Here is an 18,927-nt window from a genome sequence, read left to right as displayed (position 1 = left end):
ACCTCAGCAGTAATATTCCAAGGATAAATAAGATAAACAATGACATTAGTAAGGTAAAAAGACAATATTAAAAATAGGTAAAAAAGACAATATTAAAAATAATCAACATATATGATTTGAAATGTGTTTATGAGTTGAGAAGCCTGATGGCCTGATGGTAGAAACTGTTCTTAAGTCTGGCGGTACGTGCAGCCATACTCCTGTATCGTCTGCCTGACGGTAACAAGGAGAACAGCCTGCGTGCTGGGTGGCTGTGGTCCTTGATGATGCTGCGTGCCTTCCGCAGGCACCGCCGGTAGAAAATGTCCTGAATGGCCGGGAGACAGTTGCCAGTGATGTGCTGTGGCCGTCTTCACCACTCTCTGTAGTGATTTGTGGCTGTGGGCAGAACACTTCCCGTACCAGACTGTAATGCAGCCCGTCAGCAGGCTCTCGATGGTGCATCTGTAGAAGTTTGAGAGGATGCTGGCGTTCATGCCAAACTTCCTCAGTCTTCTCAGGAAAAAGAGCCGCTGGTGGGCCTTCTTTGTTATTGTGTCCGTGTGCAGTGTCCAGGAAAGGTCCTCAGTGATGTGCACACCGGAGAACTTAAAGCTGCTGACACTTTCAACCTCAGCGTCACCGATGTGGATGGGGAGGTGTCCACTCTCCTGCTGTCTCCTGTAGTCTACGATCGTCTCTTTAGTTTTGCTGACATTGAGAGAGAGGTTATTTTCCTGGCACCAGCTGTTCAGTGCCTTTACCTCCTCTCTGTAGGCCGTCTCATTGTTGTCTGTGATGAGGCCCAAGATGGTCGTGTCGTCAGCAAACTTGAGGATGCTGTTTGAGCTGTGCTTGGCAGTACAGTCGTGTGTGAACAGGGAGTACAGGAGAGGACTGAGCACACAGCCCTGTGGTGTGCCTGTGTTGAGGATCAGTGAGGAAGAGGTGTGGCTGCCAATTCTCACCACCTGGGGCTAGTTCGGCACTGACATTGTGGGCCGAAGGGCCTATTCCTGTGCTGTACTGTTCAATATAATGTTTAAATTTCAATTAACAGCAGATTTTATATTTAATGTTTACATTTCAATTAACAGTAGATCTTAAAATAGATTTTTCCGCAAGGTATCAATTTATTGACACTTTTATATGCATCATTTATATTTCAGTGGTGATTTTATGAAAGTTGTACAATATTAATGCACGACTCCACTTCAAACTGCAAAGATCGTAAAAAGAAATATGAAGATACCTAAAAACAAAATGTTTTCCTCAATGTTTATGGCATTATATATTGGGTTTAACCGTCTTCTGTTTATACCCGAAGCCATTTTAAAAAGCATTTTTTGGATGTTCGTTGTAAAAATGCCAATCGTTGAAACATAGCCAAGGATATATTGTGTTATATTGTGTGGGGTTTAATAGCTGTGGTAAAATGGAATCCTTGAGTTGAATGTTGTGAAAGGGAAACAGATGGCCATTTTATGACACTCTCTAGTCAGTCCCCTGTTCTAATAAATGCAAAAGTCCATTAAAAAGATATGACTTCCAGGTCTACCAAAAAAGTGGAACCTAGCCTAAGATGAATTCTTGATTTTTCTGCTCTTCAAACGCTAATTGGTTTGCAGTTTCCTGCAAAGATCGTAAGAGCAAAAGAATATTGAAATATAAAATATTGGAGGAACCGCAAATTGTTATTTTGCTTGGGCAGCTCGCAACCCAGCGGCATGAATATTGATTTCTCTCGCTTTGCAAAGTAACCTTTGCATCCCCTCGCTCTCCATCCAGTGGACCTTTTGGTACCGATGCCGTTTCCTTCTCCAGATCAGGTTGATGTGGTTCGCAGGCTGGATCCCTTAAGGGCCGAGTGACTCTACAGTGACGGCTTAATAATAATAATAATAATGTATTTTATTTATATAGCGCTTTTCATATAGTCAAAGACGCTTTACAGAGATTTAGAGAACATAATGAATAAATAGATAAATAAGTAAATAAATAAACGAACAGAGAAAGGAGACAGAAGGTGAGGTGACCTTCAGTGGTTGAAGGCAGTGCTGAACAGGTGAGACTTCAGCGATGTTTTGAATGTGGTGAGTGGGCAGAGCTGCTGCCTCACAGCGCCGGAGACCCGGGTTCGATCCTGATATCAGGTGCTGTCTGTGTGGAGTTTGCACCTTCTCCCTGTGACCGGTGCGTGGGTTATCTCCGACTGCCACGCTTTCCTCCCACATTCCCCAAAGAGGTGCGGGTTTGTAGGTTATTTAGCCTCTGCAAATTGCCCCATGTGTGTAGGGAACGTGTACAACTAGTTGTGTGAATGGGTGATCGATGGTTGGCGTGGGCTCGGTGGGCCGAACGGCCTGCTTCCATGCTGGGTTTCTCAAACTCAAAATATTCCAACCCAGAATCTATAAAGCAACACCATTTCACTTTTCCGAGATCATGAAGTGATCTGTCTTGAGTGCATCAAAGGGATTATTCACTGTGGGAAAGATTTCAGACAACACTGAGTGCAATATTTAAAATGAGATGTTTAAGCAGTAGGATCAAATTTGAGCGTGTCCTTTTAATCTACCAAAGATTGAGTTCTGGAAAACGTCAGAAAGAGAATTTAAAGAGATGTAGCAATTGAGGGATCGTGTTAATGATAAGTATACTTATATTAACACTAACTAATACCAAATATACTTATAATTTGTATGCTTATCATCTCCCCAGAAACAGGCCCTTCGGCCCACTGAGTCTGCACTGATCAGCAATCGCCCTGCACCATATAACCATATAACCATATAACAACTACAGCACGGAAACAGGCCCGTTCGGCCCTACCAGTCCACGCCGACCACTCTCCCTGACCTAGTCTCATCTACCTGCTCTCAGACCATAACCCTCCAATCCCCTCCCATCCATATACCTATCCAATTTACTCTTAAATAATAAAATCGAGCCAGCCTCCACCACTTCCACCGGAAGCCCATTCCGTACAGCCACCACCCTCTGAGTAAAGAAGTTACCCCTCATGTTACCCCTAAACTTTTGTCCCTCAATTCTGAAGCTATGTCCCCTTGTTGGAATCTTCCCCACTCTCAAAGGGAAAAGCCTACCCACGTCAACTCTGTCCGTCCCTCTCAAAATTTAAAAAACCTCTATCAAGTCCCCCCTCAACCTTCTACGCTCCAAAGAATAAAGACCCAACCTGTTCAACCTCTCTCTGTAGCTTAAGTGCTGAAACCCAGGCAACATTCTAGTAACACCCTAGGACTATCCTACACTCTAGGGTAAATTCACAATATTTTTAACCAAAACCCATAGACTTAAAATCCAGTACCTCCTTGGAGTGTGGGAGGAGACCGGGGCACCTGGAGAAAACCCACGCAGGTCACGGGGAGAACGTACAAACTCTGTACAGACAGCACCCGTAGTCAGGATCGAACCAGGGCCTCTGGCGCTGTGAGGCAGCAACTCTACCGCTGCGCCACCGTGCCAGCCCCCAAGTTTAGTTTAGTTTAGTTTAGTTTAGAGATACAGCGCGGAAACAGGCCCTTCGGGCTACCAGGTCCGCGCCGAACAGCGATCCCCGCACATTAACACTATCCAACACACACTAGGGACAATTTTTTCATTTACCAAGCCAATTAATCTACAAACCTGTACGTCTTTGGAGTGTGGGAGTAAACCGAAGATCTTGGAGACAACCCATGCAGGTCACGGGGAGAACGTACAAACTCTGTACAGACAGCACCCGTAGTCAGGATTGAACCAGGGCCTCTGGCGCTGTGAGGCAGCAAGTCTACCGCTGTGCCACTGTTCCAGCCCCCAAGTTCTTTTGCTTACTTTAATCAGAACTAATTGCCAAAAAGTTTGATGTAGGTTCCCGACCCAAAGCAGCTTCTATCCCATGTTCCCCAGAGATGCTGCCTGACCCGCTGAGTTACTCCAGCACTTTGTGTCACTTTTTGGTAAACCAGCATCTGTAGTTCCTTGTAGTAGTATAGAACTTTATTGTCATTCGGTACAAGTACCGAACGAAATTACAGCAGTCACAAAACACAACAAAAAAAGAAACAAAGTGCACAGGATACACGACCCCAAGACAAACATCCATCACAGTGAGTCCAAACACCCCCTCACTGTGATGGAAGGCAACAAAACTTCCACTCTCTTCCCCCCACGCCCACGGACAGGCAGCTCGACCCCTACCGAGGCAACCGACAGGCACAGCCCCCGCAAGGGGATGGAAGGCCCCGCGGCCGAGCCGCACTGGGCACCGAAACGTCCCGCGGCCGAGCCGCGCCGGCGATGTTAAGTCCAGCGGCCGAGCGATGGAAGGCCCCGCGGCCGAGCCGCCCCGGGCGCTGCTAAGTCCCGCGACCGAGCCGCGCCGGCGATGTGAAGTCCAGCGGCCGAGCCGCACCGAGCGCTGAGACGTCCCGCGGCCGTACCGGGCACTGTTAGGTCGCACGGCCGAGCCGCGCTGGCGATGCTAAGTCCAGCGGCCGAGCCACGCCAGGCCGTGGAAGGCCCCGCGGGCGATGGAAGGCCCCGCGGGCGATGGAAGGCCCCGCGGCCGAGCTGTGCCCCGGGGAACAGACCTAATAAAAGAAAGACTACACATGATTACAATCAAGCCTTCCACAATGTACAGATACAGGACAGAGGGTAGTGTAAGAAAATAACTGCAGATGCTGGTACAAATCGAAGGCATTTATTTCACAAAATGCTGGAGTAACTCAGCGGGTCAGGCAGCATCTCAGGAGAGAAGGAATTGGTGACGTTTTGGGTCAAGACCCTTCTTCAGACTCTACAGACAGGATAGAGGGTATATTAGTTATTGAGAGACAGGCCCTTCGGCCCACCGAGTCCTTGCTGACCAGCGATCACCCTGTGCACTAACACTAATCCTACACAATAGGGACAATTTACAATTTTGCCCGACCAATTAACCTACAAGCCTGTAGGTCTTTTGGAGTGTGGGAGGAAACCGGAGCACCCGGAGAAAACCCACGCAGGTCACTGGGAGAAGGTACGAACTGCGTACAGACAAGCACCAGTGGTCAGGATCGAACCCGGGCCCCTGGCGCTGTGTGGCAGCAACTCTACCGCTGCGCCACAGTGCAGCACGAACCCTGCCGGTTTTTCTTCATTGGTAAACCATTTAGCTGTTTTGAGGACATACTGACGTACAGTTATCCTATATTTCACAATATTCAAAACGAAAATAAATATCCCGACAAACTTTGATCTGCACGGATAAAGAGGTTCGCAAAAGCATTTGGCGTGTCAGGGAACATTAATGTTAAGTTGACACGTTTCTGCAATATATTTGCAGATCCTGCCTTTTGATCACCAAAGACGATTTGAAGATGAAAATGTGCATCTTCCCTCAAAGCATATGCATTATGCAGACTGCGAAGCAGCTCCTCGTTATGTTGGTAAAATCCATCGGTCAAGTTATTTGATCTGTCTAACTTTGGGTAAAACACACCGAACAGGCAGATCTTCGGAACAAGCAGTGTGGAGAAGGGTCTCGACCTGAAATGTCACCCCAGTCTGAAGAAGGGTCTCGACCCGAAAGGCCACCCATTCCTTCCCTCCAGAGATGCTGCCTGCCCCGCTGAGTTGCCCCAGCCTTTTGCGTCTATCTTCGGTTTAAACCAACATCTGCAGTTCCTTCTGACACATGCAGATCCCCCACTGAGTTCTTACTGCCGGCATCATCTTTTAAGTGATTTTTGAATAGTTATTTAATATTAAAGGACTAAATTATTTTTCCCATTGCGATCTCCCGTAGTTTAGTTTAGTTTTTTTTTAGTTTAGTTTAGAGATAAAGCACGTAAACCGGCCCTTCGGCCCACCGAGTCTGCACCAATCGGCGATCCTCCGTACACTCACACTGTCCTACACACACACATTCCAATTCTACCAAGTCAATTAATCTACAAACCTGTGCGTCCTTGGAGTGTGGGAGGAAACCGGAGCTCCCGGAGAAAACCCACGCAGGTCACGGGGAGAACGTACAAACTCCGTACAAACAAGCACTCGTAGTCAGGATCGAACCAGGGACTCTGGCGCTGGAAGGTCGTAGCTCTACCGCTGTGCCACAGTGCCTTCCATGTTCATTGTACTATCTGGGTTTCTGCTTAGGTATGGCAATGCTTTACTGAACCGTATGCTAAAAAATAAATTTACTATACATCTGTACACGCGATAATAAAGAAATTTTGAATCATCGATGTACCTTACAGATGCTCCTTGTGTCAGGCTCAGCGGTAGAGTTGCTGCCTTACAGCGCTTGCAGCGCCGGAGAGCCAGGTTCGATCCTGACTACGGATGCTGTCTGTACGGAGTTTGTACGTTCTCCCCGTGGGTTTGCTCCGAGATCGTCGGTTTCCTCCCACACTCCAAAGACGTACAGGTTTGTAGGTACATTGGCTGGCATAAGTGTAAATGGTAAATTGTTCCTAGAGTGTGTGTAGGATAGTGTTAATGTGCCGGGATCACTGGTCGGTGGGCCGAAGGACCTGTTTCCGCGTTGTGTCTCTAAATTAAACTAAACTAAAGCACCCACTCATCTGGACACATGCAGGCTGATGTTTCTGCAGACAGTGCATTTCTACAGGCAACAGGTATTTATTCACAAAATGCTGGAGTAACTCAGCAGGTCAGGCAGCATCTCAGGAGAGAAGGAATGGGTGACGTTTCGGGTCGAGACCCTTCTTCAGACTGATATCATGGGGGCGGGATAAAGGAAGGATATAGGTGGAGACAGGAAGACAGTGGGAGAACTGGGAAGGGGGAGGGGAAGAGAGGGACAGAGGAAATATCTAAAGTTGGAGAAGTCAATGTTCATACCGCTGGACTGCAAGCTGCCCAGGCGAAAACTGAGGTGCTGTTCCTCCAATTACCTGTGGGACTCACTATGGCACTGGAGGAGGCCCATGACAGAAAGGTCAGACTGGGAATGGGAGGGGGAGTTGAAGTGCTCAGCCACCGGGAGATCAGGTTGGTTAAGGCGGACTGAGCGCAGGTGTTGAGCGAAGCGATCGCCGGGCCCAGCATTTTGTGAATAAATACCTTCGATTTGTACCAGCATCTGCGGTTATTTTCTTACACACTTCTGCAGGCAACAGCATCTGTGCTGATGGCCCATGTTGACCTATGGTGTGACTTAAAGAGGATCTATCAAGTTGACTCCAAACCTGATTGTGGTGTCGTTTTAGAGATACAGCTTGGAAACAGGCCTTTCCGCCCACCAGGTCCGTGCCGACCAGCGATCCCCGGCCATTAACACTATCCTACACACATTACGAACAATTTTACCAAGCCAATGAGACTACAAACCTGTACGTGTTTGGAATTTGGGAGGAAACCGGAGCTCCCGGAGAAAACCCATGCAGGTCACGGGGAGAACGTACAAACTCCGTACAGACAGCACCCGTAGTCAGGATCAAACCCAGGTCTCTGGCGCTGTAAGGCAACAACTCCACCGTGCCACCCATACAAAACAGAAAACAATCCTACACATAAGGGACAATTTATTGCTGGATTTCAATGAACATGTTTTTATTGATTTTCAGTATTTCCAGTAGAGAACTGACCTAAACACATAAGTCCAAAATCAAAAAAACATAAAAAATTGACAACAGAAGAAGCTGGAATTACTCAGCAGTTCGGAGAATAAATGTGGAAAGAGTTACAGAGGTAACGTTTCAGTCCAAGGCTCGTTTTCAGAATCCAAACGTTAACTCTGTTTCTCTTTCCGCAGATGCTGCCTGACCTGCTGAGTGTTTCCTGCTTTTTTCTGTTTCTTTATTCTGAGAATCTTTTCAGGATGTATCCAGACTGTGCCGTCAAAATCCCGCGATGTTTGGGTTCGCGCGTTAAAATATGCACAACCGATTCTATAAGTTTCATCTCTTGTAAAGCATTGATATCGTCTGTCGGCTTCAACTGGGTTTTTCGTTTGCATGCTGTAGATCTACTCTGTCAAGCGCCAAATGACTTATTTTTTAAATATAAAACAACTCACAAACCGTGACTAAACCATGCATTAATGAGACTGATATTCACTTTCTCGTCGAGATGGAGAGTGTCCTTCATCGTTTACAGTATAATTGAAATCATCCTGATCTTTGCAGCAAAAAGAAATTAAACATGACCAAACTCTTAAGTCAAGTCAAGTCAAGTTTATTTGTCACATACACATACACGATGTGCAGTGAAATGAAAGTGACAATGCCTGCGGATTATGCACAAAAAAGAATTACAGTTACAGCATATAAATAAAGTTAATAAGTTACTATAGTGTAGACAAAAATTTAGTCGCTGGAGTTATAAAAGTTGACAGTCCTGATGGCCTGTGGGAAGAAACTCCGTCTCATCCTCTCCGTTTTCACAGCGTGACAGCGGAGGCGTTTGCCTGACCGTAGCAGCTGGAACAGTCCGTTACTGGGGTGGCAGGGGTCCTTCATAATCTTGCTTGCTCTGGAATTGCACCTCCTGATGTATAGGTCCTGCAGGGGGGCAAGTGTAGTTCCCATGGTGCGTTCTGCTGAACGCACTACTCTCTGCAGGGCCATCCTGTCCTGGGCAGAGCTGTTCCCAAACCAGACTGTAATGTTGCCGGACAGGATGCTCTCTACAGCCCCAGAGTAGAAGCAATGAAGGGGGAAAGAATGAAGAATAGCAAGGAGTTCAAGTGAAAGTCAATCCCACTCAAGCAACAAATCAGACTGTTTGGTCAAAAGCTCTTTGATATTAAACCCTGAACCGTGCATTTAATAGACATTATTTTTATTGTAACCACTCCTAACTTTCACATTTCTAAGGAAACCATTGATGGCAAAGGAAGTCTTGTATTAGAACAGTCGAGAGATTGATGTTCTCTCGAATGTGTGGTATTTTATGGACAGATGTCGTAGATTCAATGGAAGATGTAGTTTCATCTGCAGGGCAGAACGGGGTGAAACGAAAACCAACCAAAGTAGGTCAAAATAGAAATATGAATCATGGGGCACCATCTTTGGGCATGTTTTTTGATGTTGGAAGCACATCAGTTTTAAATTGCTGTAATTTAGTTTCGTTCAGAGATACAGCGTGGAAACAGGCCCTTCAGCCCACCGGGACCGCGCCGACCAGCGATCCCCACACACTAACACCATCCTACACACAAGGGAGAATTTTAATTTATACCAAGCCAAGTGACCTACAAACCTGTACGACTTTGGGGTGTGGGAGGAAAACGGAGATCACAGAGAAAACCCCACGGGGAGAACGTACAAACTCCGTGCAGACAGCACCAGCAGTAGGATCGAACCCGGGTCCCTGGCGCTTTAAGGCAGCAACTCTACTGCCGCCGTTACGCCACCGTGCCGCCCTGAAATGCTCTCTGCGCTTAAAGTCGTAGGCATGATACCGAAGCAGAATCTTGGTTCACGTAACTGAGAACGTCCTTCTGTTACCATTTAATCAATGTTGTACTAATTGTGGGGATCATTAACTAGAGGGTAGAAGGGTCCCAAGTCAAGTCAAGTCAAGTTTATTTGTCACATACACATACACGATGTGCAGTGAAATGAAAGTGGCAATGCCTGCGGATTGTGCAAAAAAAAAGTTACAATTACAGCATATAAATTAAAATTAATACAGTAAATTAAATTAGTTCCTGGAGTTATAATAGTTAACAGTCCTGATGGCCTGTGGGAAGAAACTCCGTCTCGTCCTATCCGTTTTCACAGCGTGACAGGGGAGGCGTTTGCCTGACCGTAGCAGCTGGAACAGTCCGTTGCTGGGGTGACAGGGGTCCCTCATAATCTTGCTTGCTCTCGATCTGCACCTCCTGATGTATAGGTCCTGCAGGGGGACGAGTGTAGTTCCCACGGTGGCGCAGCGGTAGAGTTGCCGCCTTGCAGCGCCAGAGACCCTGGTTCGATCCCGACTACGGGTGCTGTCCGTACGAAGTTTGTACGTTCTCCCCGTGACTGCGTGGGCTTTCTCCAGGATCTTCACACACTCCGAAGACGTTCAGGCTTGTAGGTGAAATAGCTTGGTAAATGTAAAAATAAATTGTCCCTGGTGTGTGTGGGATAGTGTTAATGTGCGGGGATCGCTGGTCAGCACGGAATCGGTGGGCCGAAGGGCCTGTTTCTGCGCTGTATCTCTAAATTTAAAAAGCAGGCTTAGGATCATAAGATCATAAGTGATAGGAGTAGTTATTCACAAAATGCTGGAGTAACTCAGCAGGTCAGGCAGCATCTCAGGAGAGAAGGAATGGGCGACGTTTCGGGTCGAGACCCTTCTTCTGAAGACCCGAAACGTCACCCATTCCTTCTCTCCCGAGATGCTGCCTGACCTGCTGAGTTACTCCAGCATTTTGTGAATAAATACCTTCGATTTGTACCAGCATCTGCAGTTATTTTCTTACACTACCTAGTGATAGGAGTAGAATTAGGCCGTTCGGCCCATCGTCTACTCTGCCATTTAATCTTGGCTGATCTAACTCTCCCACCTAACCCCATTCTCCTGCCTTCTCCCCATAACCTCTGACACCCGTACATCTTCAATGCATTCATAACGTTTGGATCTACAGAGTATAATTATCAGAGGTAATGGCTTCCAGTTGGAAAATACATTTTTTAATGCGCAAAGACCTGCGTGAGGCTGGATGTCATCATGTGGTTGGTGTGTAATAAGATTTCACTCAGACGTGTCAATGTCGTTAGCAGACCCTTGTCGCTACCTTTCAGTCGATAGGTTTAGTTTAGTTTAGAGATACAGCGCGGAAACAGGCCCTTTGGCCCACCGTGTCTGCGCCGACCAGCGATCCCCACTCATTAACAGTATCCTACACACTCTATGGACAGCGCCAGAGACCCGTGTTCGATCCTGACTACAGGTGCTGTCTGTCACAGAGAGAACGTGTAATCTCCGTACAGATAGCACCCTCAGTCAGGATCGAACCGGGGTCTCCAGCGCTGTAAGGTAGCAACTCTACCGCTGCCCCAACGTGCCGGCTATGTTAAATTTCGCATCTGGGTCCGCTTCGACTGTATCTTCTGGGGATAACAGGTGCTAAATCTGTGGAATTCATTGCCACAGACAGCGGTGGAGGACAAGGCATTGGGTATTTTCAAAGTGGAGCTTGATAGGTTCTTGATTTGTAAGGTTGGGGGGGAGGCAGGAGAATGGGGTTGCGAGGGAAACCTAGATCAGCCACGTTCAAATGACAGGGTATTTGGGCTCAGCAGTAGAGTCGCTAACTTACAGCGCCAGAGATCCGGGTTCGATCCTGTCTCCAGGTGCTGTCTGTCACAGGGAGAACCTGTAATCTCCACACAAGTCAAGTCAATTTTATTTGTATAGCACATTTAAAAACAACCCACGTTGACCAAAGTGCTGAACATCAGTTCAGGTACTAAGAAAGAACATACAATGGCACACAAACATAACAGCAGTACATAAACAGTTCACAACGCCCCCTCAGAGGGCCTCAAACGCTTGGGAGTAGAAATAGGTTTTGAACCTGGACTTAAAGGAGTCGATGGAGGGGGCAGTTCTGATGGGGAGAGGGATGCTGTTCCACAGTCTAGGAGCTGCAACCGCAAAAGCGCGGTCACCCCTGAGCTTAAGCCTAGACCGCGGGATAGTGAGTAGCCCCAAGTCGGCCGACCTGAGGGACAGACAACACCCGCAGTCAGGATCGAACCCGGTTCTCTGGCGCTGTAAGGCAGCAGCTCTACCGCCGTGCCGCCCAAACATCTCCTCATAATCTTCTACTCATAATTGCTGACCAAATTTACACGACACCCACCCGAAGCAGAGGAACTAATCCCTCGGTCAAACTGCTGACTTAACTCTTGCCCTCCGTGGTGCCTCACTACAGTGCCTGCGGTTCAGATTCACCTCAACTAATTGCAGTCGAACTAACTGAGGATGAAAGAATGGATCGACCGGGCAAGATGTCTCTTTGCTGACCGCCGACGGTCACGGATCATCGTTTGAGCGGCTTTCTCAGATTCCCAGCAAACTACGCGTTGACAAAATGTTTGCTTCTCAGATATCAGGAGACAAGAGTAAAGAGGTCCTTCTGCAGTTGTACAGGGCCCGAGTGAGACCGCACCTGGAGTACTGTGTGCAGTTTTGGTCTCCAAATTTGAGGAAGGATATTCTTGCTATTGAGGGCGTGCAGCGTAGGTTTACTAGGTTAATTCCCGGAATGGCGGGACTTTCATATGTTGAAAGACTGGAGCGACTAGGCTTGTGTACACTGGAATTTAGAAGGATGAGAGGAGATCTTATCGAAACGTATAAGATTATTAAGGGTTTGGACACGTTAGAGGCAGGAAACATGTTCCCAATGTTGGGGAAGTCCAGAACAAGGGGCCACAGTTTAAGATTAAGGGGTAGGCCATTTAGAACTGAGATGAGGAAAAACTTTTTCAGTCAGAGAGTTGTGAATCTGTGGCATTCTCTGCCTCAGAAGGCAGTGGAGGCCAATTCTCTGAATGCATTTAAGAGAGAGCTGGATAGAGCTCTTAAAGATAGCGGAGTCAAGGGGTATGGGGAGAAGGCAGGAACGGGGTACTGATTGAGAATGATCAGCCATGATCACATTGAATGGCGGTGCTGGCTCGAAGGGCCGAATGGCCTCCTCCTGCACCTATTGTCTATTGTTATTTACACGCGAGGGAAAGCGTTACGTTTGAATGCTGTGTTTAAAGTGCGCCAATTGTGGTTTCTTTCAGGCACGGATAAACCCCGTGAATGTTACACCTCGGATTTTCGCTATAGATCAGGACATCAATATTAAACCAACAGATGAGCGACCGGGAATTGTTTACAGCATTCTCGTCGGTTGGTAACTAAAATATATCCTGTTGTTTTGCCTGCTAAGGTTTATAATCTGGTTGTATAACAATTTGTAATGAGGGGGCAGGTTAGAGGGGAAAAAAAACTGCAGATGCTGGTTTAAATCGAAGGTAGACACAAAATGCTGGAGTAACTCAGCGGGTCAGGCACCATCTCGGGAAAGAAGGAATGGGTGACGTCTCGGGTCGAGACCCTTCTTCAGACTGATGTCAGGGGAGGAGGGCGCGATAAAGATTGGATTTAGTAGGAGACAGGAAGACTAGCGGGAGAACTGGGAAGGGGGAGGGGAAAGAGAGGGACAGAGGAACTATCTGAAGTTGGAGAAGTCAATGTTCATACCGCTGGGGTGTAAACTGCCCAAGCGAAATATGAGATGCTGTTCCTCCAATTTGCGCTGGGCCTCACTATGACACTGGAGGAGGCCCATGACAGAAAGGTCAGACTGGGAGTGGGAGGGGGAGTTGAAGTGCTGAGCCACCGGGAGATCAGGTTGGTTAAGGCGGACTGAGCGAAGGTGTGGAGCGAAACGATCGGCGAGGCTGCGCTTGGTGTCGCCGATGTTGACATGTGGAACAGCGGATACGATAGATGTGGTTGGAGGAGGTGCAGGTGAACCTCTGCCTCACCTGGAAAGGCTTGGATGGAGTCGATGGGGGAGGTAATAATGTTATTAGGTAATAGTGTTAGTTTAGATAGACACCAAATGCTGGAGAACTCAGTGGGTCAGGCAGCATCTCGGGAGAGAAGGAACGGGTGACATTTCAGGTCGAGACCCTTCCTCAGACTCAGGAGGGTCTCCACCCAAAACGTCACCCGTTCTTTTTCTCCAGAGGTGCTGCCAGTCCCGCTGAGTTACAGAATAATAAAAGGCGTGGATAGAGTGGATATGGAAAGGATGTTTCCACTGGTGGGAGAGTCTAGGACCAGAGTTCACAGCCTCAGAATTAAAGGGCACTCTTTTAGAAAGGAGGTGAGGAGGAACTTCTTTAGTCAGAGGGTAGTTAATCTGTGGAACTCATTGCCACAGAGGGCTGTGGAGGCCAAGTCTGTGGATATTGTCAAGGCAGTGATAGACAGATTCTTGATTAGAACGAGTGTCAAAGGACATGGGGAGAAGGCAGGAAAATGGGATTAGGAGGCAGAGATCAACAATGATTGAACGGCGGAGCGGACTCGATGGGCCGAATGGCCTAATTCTACTCCTACAACTTGTGAACTCCAGCATTTTGTGTCTGTCTTCGGTGTAAACCAGCATCTGCAGTTCCTTTCGACACATAGAGTATGAGTTTAATCGTTTCAATCTGTTGGTTGGATAAATCGATAGATAATATTAAAGTGCAATGCCAATCATTTTGAAGAAATGACTCACACAAGATTGTCCTGTTTTGTTTAAGGAACGCCTGAAGATTACGCTAAATACTTCCATCTGAATAATGTCACAGCTGAGCTTTATCTCCTAAGACCGATAAATAGGGATGTTCATCAGAGATTCGATTTGGTTATTAAGGTAAATTCAAGTTACTTATTGTTTTATTTTCTGTCAAGTGCGCAATTGAATACAGGAATTAGTTAGAAGGAAACTGGTCTAATACTTCGGTGGCAAGAACAGGAAAGCAGACTATTACCTGAATGGTGGCCGATTAGGAGAAGGGGAGATGCAACGAGACCTGGGTGTCGTGGTACACCAGTCATTGAAAGTAGGCATGCAGGTGCAGCAGGCAGTGAAGAAAGCGAATGATAAGTTGGCATTCATAGCGAGGGGATTTGAGTATAGGAGCAGGGAGGTTCTGCTGCAGTTGTACAGGGCATTGGTGAGACCACACCTGGAGTATTGCGTACAGTTTTGGTCTCCTAATCTGAGGAAAGACATTCTTGCCATAGAGGGAGTACAGAGAAGGTTCACCAGATTGATTCCTGGGATGGCAGGACTTTCATATGAAGAAAGACTGGATAGACTCGGCTTGTACTCGCTGGAATTTAGAAGATTGAGGGGATCTTATAGAAACTTACAAAATTCTTAAGGGTTTGAACAGGCTAGATGCAGGAAGATTGTTCCCGATGTTGGGGAAGTCCAGAACAAGGGGTCACAGTTTAAGGATAAAGGGGAAGTCTTTTAGGACCGAGATGAGAAAGTTTTTTTTCACACAGAGAGTGGTGAATCTGTGGAATTCTCTGCCACAGAAGGTAGTTGAGGCCAGTTCATTGGCTATATTTAAGAGGGAGTTAGATGTGGCCCTTGTGGCTGAAGGGATCAGGGGGTATGGAGAGAAGGCAGGTACAGGATACTGAGTTGGATGAGCAGCCATGATCATATTGAATGGCGGTGCAGGCTCGAAGGGCCGAATGGCCTACTCCTGCACCTATTTTCTATGTTTCTATGTTTCTATATGTGTATAAGTGATAAGGTCCTAAATGATAGGAGTAGAATTAAGCCATTCGGCCCATCAAGTCTACTCTGCCATTCAATCATGGCTGATCCACCTCTCCCATTCTCCTGCCTTCTCCCCATAACCTCTGGCACCCGTACTAATCAAAAATATATCTATCTCTGCCTTAGAAATATCCACTAACGGCCTCCACAGCCTTCTGTGGCAAAGAATTCCACAGATTCACCACCCTCTGACTAAAGAAATTCCACCTCATCTCCTTCCTAAAAGATCGTCCTTTAATTCTGAGGCTACAACTTCTAGTCCTAGACTCTCCCACTAGTGGAAACATCCTCTCCACATCCACTCCATCCAGGCCTTTCACTATTCTGTGTGTTTCAATGAGGTCCCCCCTCATCCTTCTAAACTCCAGCGAGTACAGGCCCAATGCTGACAAATGCTCATGTAACATAAAACATTCATCTCAAGAGAGAACGGGATCTCCAGAAAAGTAAATGGAACACATTATCGTCTGAAGAAGGATCTCGACCCAAACGTCACTCATTCCTTCTCTCCAGAGATGCTGCCGGAGTCACTCCTGCATTTTGTGCCTATCTTCATAGAAACATAGAAACATAGAAAATAGGTGCAGGAGTAGGCCATTCGGCCCTTCGAGCCTGCACCGCCATTCAATATGATCATGGCTGATCATCCAACTCAGTATCCTGTACCTGCCTTCACTCCATACCCCCTGATCCCCCTAGCCACAAGGGCCACATCTAACCCCCTCTTAAATATAGCCAATGAACTGGCCTCAACTTCCTTCTGTGGCAGAGAATTCCACAGATTCACCACTCTCTGTGTGAAGAAAAACTTTCTCATCTCGGTCCTAAAAGACTTCCCCCTTATCCTTAAACTGTGACCCCTTGTTCTGGACTTCCCCAACATCGGGAACAATCTTCCTGCATCTAGCCTGCCCAACCACTTAAGAATTTTGTAAGTTTCTGTAAGATCCCCCCTCAATCTTCTAAATTCCAGCGAGTACAAGCTGAGTCTATCCAGTCTTTCTTCATAAGAAAGTCCTGCCATCCCAGGAATCAATCTGGTGAACATTCTCTGTACTCCCTCTATGGCAAGAATGTCTTTCCTCAGATTAGGAGACCAAAGCTGTACGCAATACCAGTTAAACCAGCATCTGCAGTTCCGTCCTACACATTGTACCAGGTTGGGCCATAACATTTAATCTTGACCACTATCATTTATCTCTTTGCTCTCATTCTGTTTACATTTTCTTCATTCTCTGACGATTTATATATTCAAAGGAGTTTGCATTGGTTGAGTGACACTGACTATCCCATAGTTTATTTTTTTAAACATGTAATTTGTGTTCAAATGGGAGTTGATTATTTTCGCAATTTATGATCAACATAAGCGAATAGGTTTGAAGGGCAATTTAAGTAGGAGTCACTCATCTGAACACAGGTTTACATAGATGAATCTGAACACATTTTCATTGATGCGAATGGAATAGTTTGGTCAAGTATTTTCAGGGAGCAGTTTGGTCTCCAGATTCTGATAATTAGACTGCAGTAAAACTTGGTTCTTCTTTACAGATAACAACAACTAGATTATCTATGTACTAAAACTCTCGTTTGTTATCAAGTCAAGTCAAATTTATTTGTCACATACACATACACGATGTGCAGTGAAATGAAAGTGGCAATGCCTGCGGGTTGTGCACAAAAATAATTACAGTTACAGCATATAAATAAAGTTAATAAGTTACTATTAGTGTCGACAAAAATTTAGTCTCTGGGGTTATAAAAGTTGACAGTCCTGATGGCCTGTGGGAAGAAGCTCCGTCTCATCCTCTCCGTTTTCACAGCGTGACAGCGGAGGCGTTTGCCTGATCGTAGCATCTGGAACAGTCCGTTACTGGGGTGGCAGGGGTCCCTCATGATCTTACTTGCTCTGGATCTACACCTCCTGATGTATAGGTCCTGCAGGGGGACGAGTGTAGTTCCCATGGTGCGTTCTGCCGAATGCACTACTCTCTGCAGGGCCATCCTGTCCTGGGCAGAGCTGTTCCCAAACCAGACTGTAATGTTGCTGGACAGGATGCTCTCTACAGCCCCAGAGTAGAAGCAATGAAGGATCCTCAGAGACACTCTGAATTTCCTCAGTTGTCTAAGGTGGTAAAGGCGCTGCTTAGCCTTACCCACCAGTGCGGCAATGTGCGTTGCCCACGTCAGATCCTCTGCGATGCGGACTCCCAAGTATTTAAAACTGCTCACCCTATCCACAATAGACCCATTTATCTCCAGTGGCGTGTACGTCCTTGGATGTTTAGCCCTTCTGAAGTCCATCTTGTTTGTGACTGAACTTCAGCCAAAACGGTACACGATAGCGTGATAATTTTGGCCCACCTTACTCACCATTGTCACTTTAATGATAACGCAAGTAGTTTTATTGAAATCGGTGTTATATTTTTTAAGTTATTCACATTTTTCACAAAGACGTACAGGTATGTAGGTTAATTGGCTGGGTAAATGTAAAAATTGTCCCTAGTGGGTGTAGGATAGTGTTAATGTACGGGGATCGCTGGGCGGCACGGACTTGGAGGGCCGAAAAGGCCTGTTTCCGGCTGTATATATATGATATGATATGATATGATAAAAGGAGGGGTAGGGAGGGGGAGGGGAGGAGGGAGGGAGGGAGGGGGGAAGGGGGAGTGGGGAGAAGGGAGAGGAGGGTTGAGGAGAGAGGGGAGGAGGACAGGGTGTTGCACCAATGCAGGAGAGGTTTGGGCCCAACGGGTCCACTTGGTCTTGTACTAAAACTCTCGTTTGTTTGTTCCTGAACTGCAGCCAAAACGGTACACGACACCGCGACAAGTATAGGCCCACCTTACTCACCGTCGTCCCTTTGGTGCTAATGGAAGAAGTTTAATTGAAATCGGAGTTATATTTAAAAAGTTATTCACATTTTAAAGTTCAAATCTATCTCCTAGGGAGTGAGGGGAGTGGAGGGAGGGAGGGGGGAGGGGGGGGGAGGGAGGGGGACGGAGGGAGGATAAGGGGGGTTGAGGGGGATGGAGTGCAGGGAGGAGGGGGAGAGGAGAGGGTGCTGCACCAATGCAGGAGAGATTTGGGCCCAACAGGTCCACTTGGTCTAGTAAACAATTAATTTTCTTGGTTCTTGATTAGTATGGGCATTGAAGGTTACGGTGAGAGGGCAGGAGACGGTTGAGAGGAACAAAATAGAACAGCCATGATCGAATGGCGGAGCAGAATCGATGGGCGAAAAGGACTATAAAACATTGAAAACATTAAAAATAGGTGCAGGGGTAGGCCATTCTGCCCTTCGAGCCAGCAACACGATCATGGCTGATCATCCAGAATCAGTACCCCGTTCCTGCTTTCTCCCCATATCCCTTCATTCCATTAGCCCTAAGAGCTAAATCTAACTCTCTCTTGAAAAGATCCAGTGAATTGGCCTCCGCTGCCTTCTGTGGCAGAGAATTGCACAGATTCACAACTCTCTGGGTGAAAAGGTTTTGACGCATCTTAGTCCTAAATGGTCGGGCAGCATCTCTAGACAATATGGATAGGTAACGTTTTGAATTTTGACCCGATTTCTTTGGGTTAGGAAGGCTGGAAGAGAGGAGAGGCGTGAACAGTGTACATATTCTGAGCTCTATCTTCGATCTGCA

General features: G+C 46.9%; 1 protein-coding gene across 1 annotated transcript in view; it reads left to right on the top strand.

Moving 5' to 3' along the window:
• Positions 1-18,927, top strand: part of pcdh15b (protocadherin-related 15b) — a 1,128,636-nt gene that overhangs the window by 752,955 nt on the left and 356,754 nt on the right. Inside the window, exons 12-13 of the mRNA XM_078413191.1 lie at positions 12,726-12,834; positions 14,244-14,356. Of these exons, the coding sequence (XP_078269317.1) occupies positions 12,726-12,834; positions 14,244-14,356 (222 nt within the window). The remainder of the gene's footprint in view (positions 1-12,725; positions 12,835-14,243; positions 14,357-18,927) is intronic.

This window comes from Rhinoraja longicauda, chromosome 16, assembly GCF_053455715.1.
Source record: "Rhinoraja longicauda isolate Sanriku21f chromosome 16, sRhiLon1.1, whole genome shotgun sequence".
NCBI classification, from domain to species: domain Eukaryota; kingdom Metazoa; phylum Chordata; class Chondrichthyes; order Rajiformes; family Arhynchobatidae; genus Rhinoraja; species Rhinoraja longicauda.
This window is presented reverse-complemented; position numbering and strand designations above follow the sequence as displayed.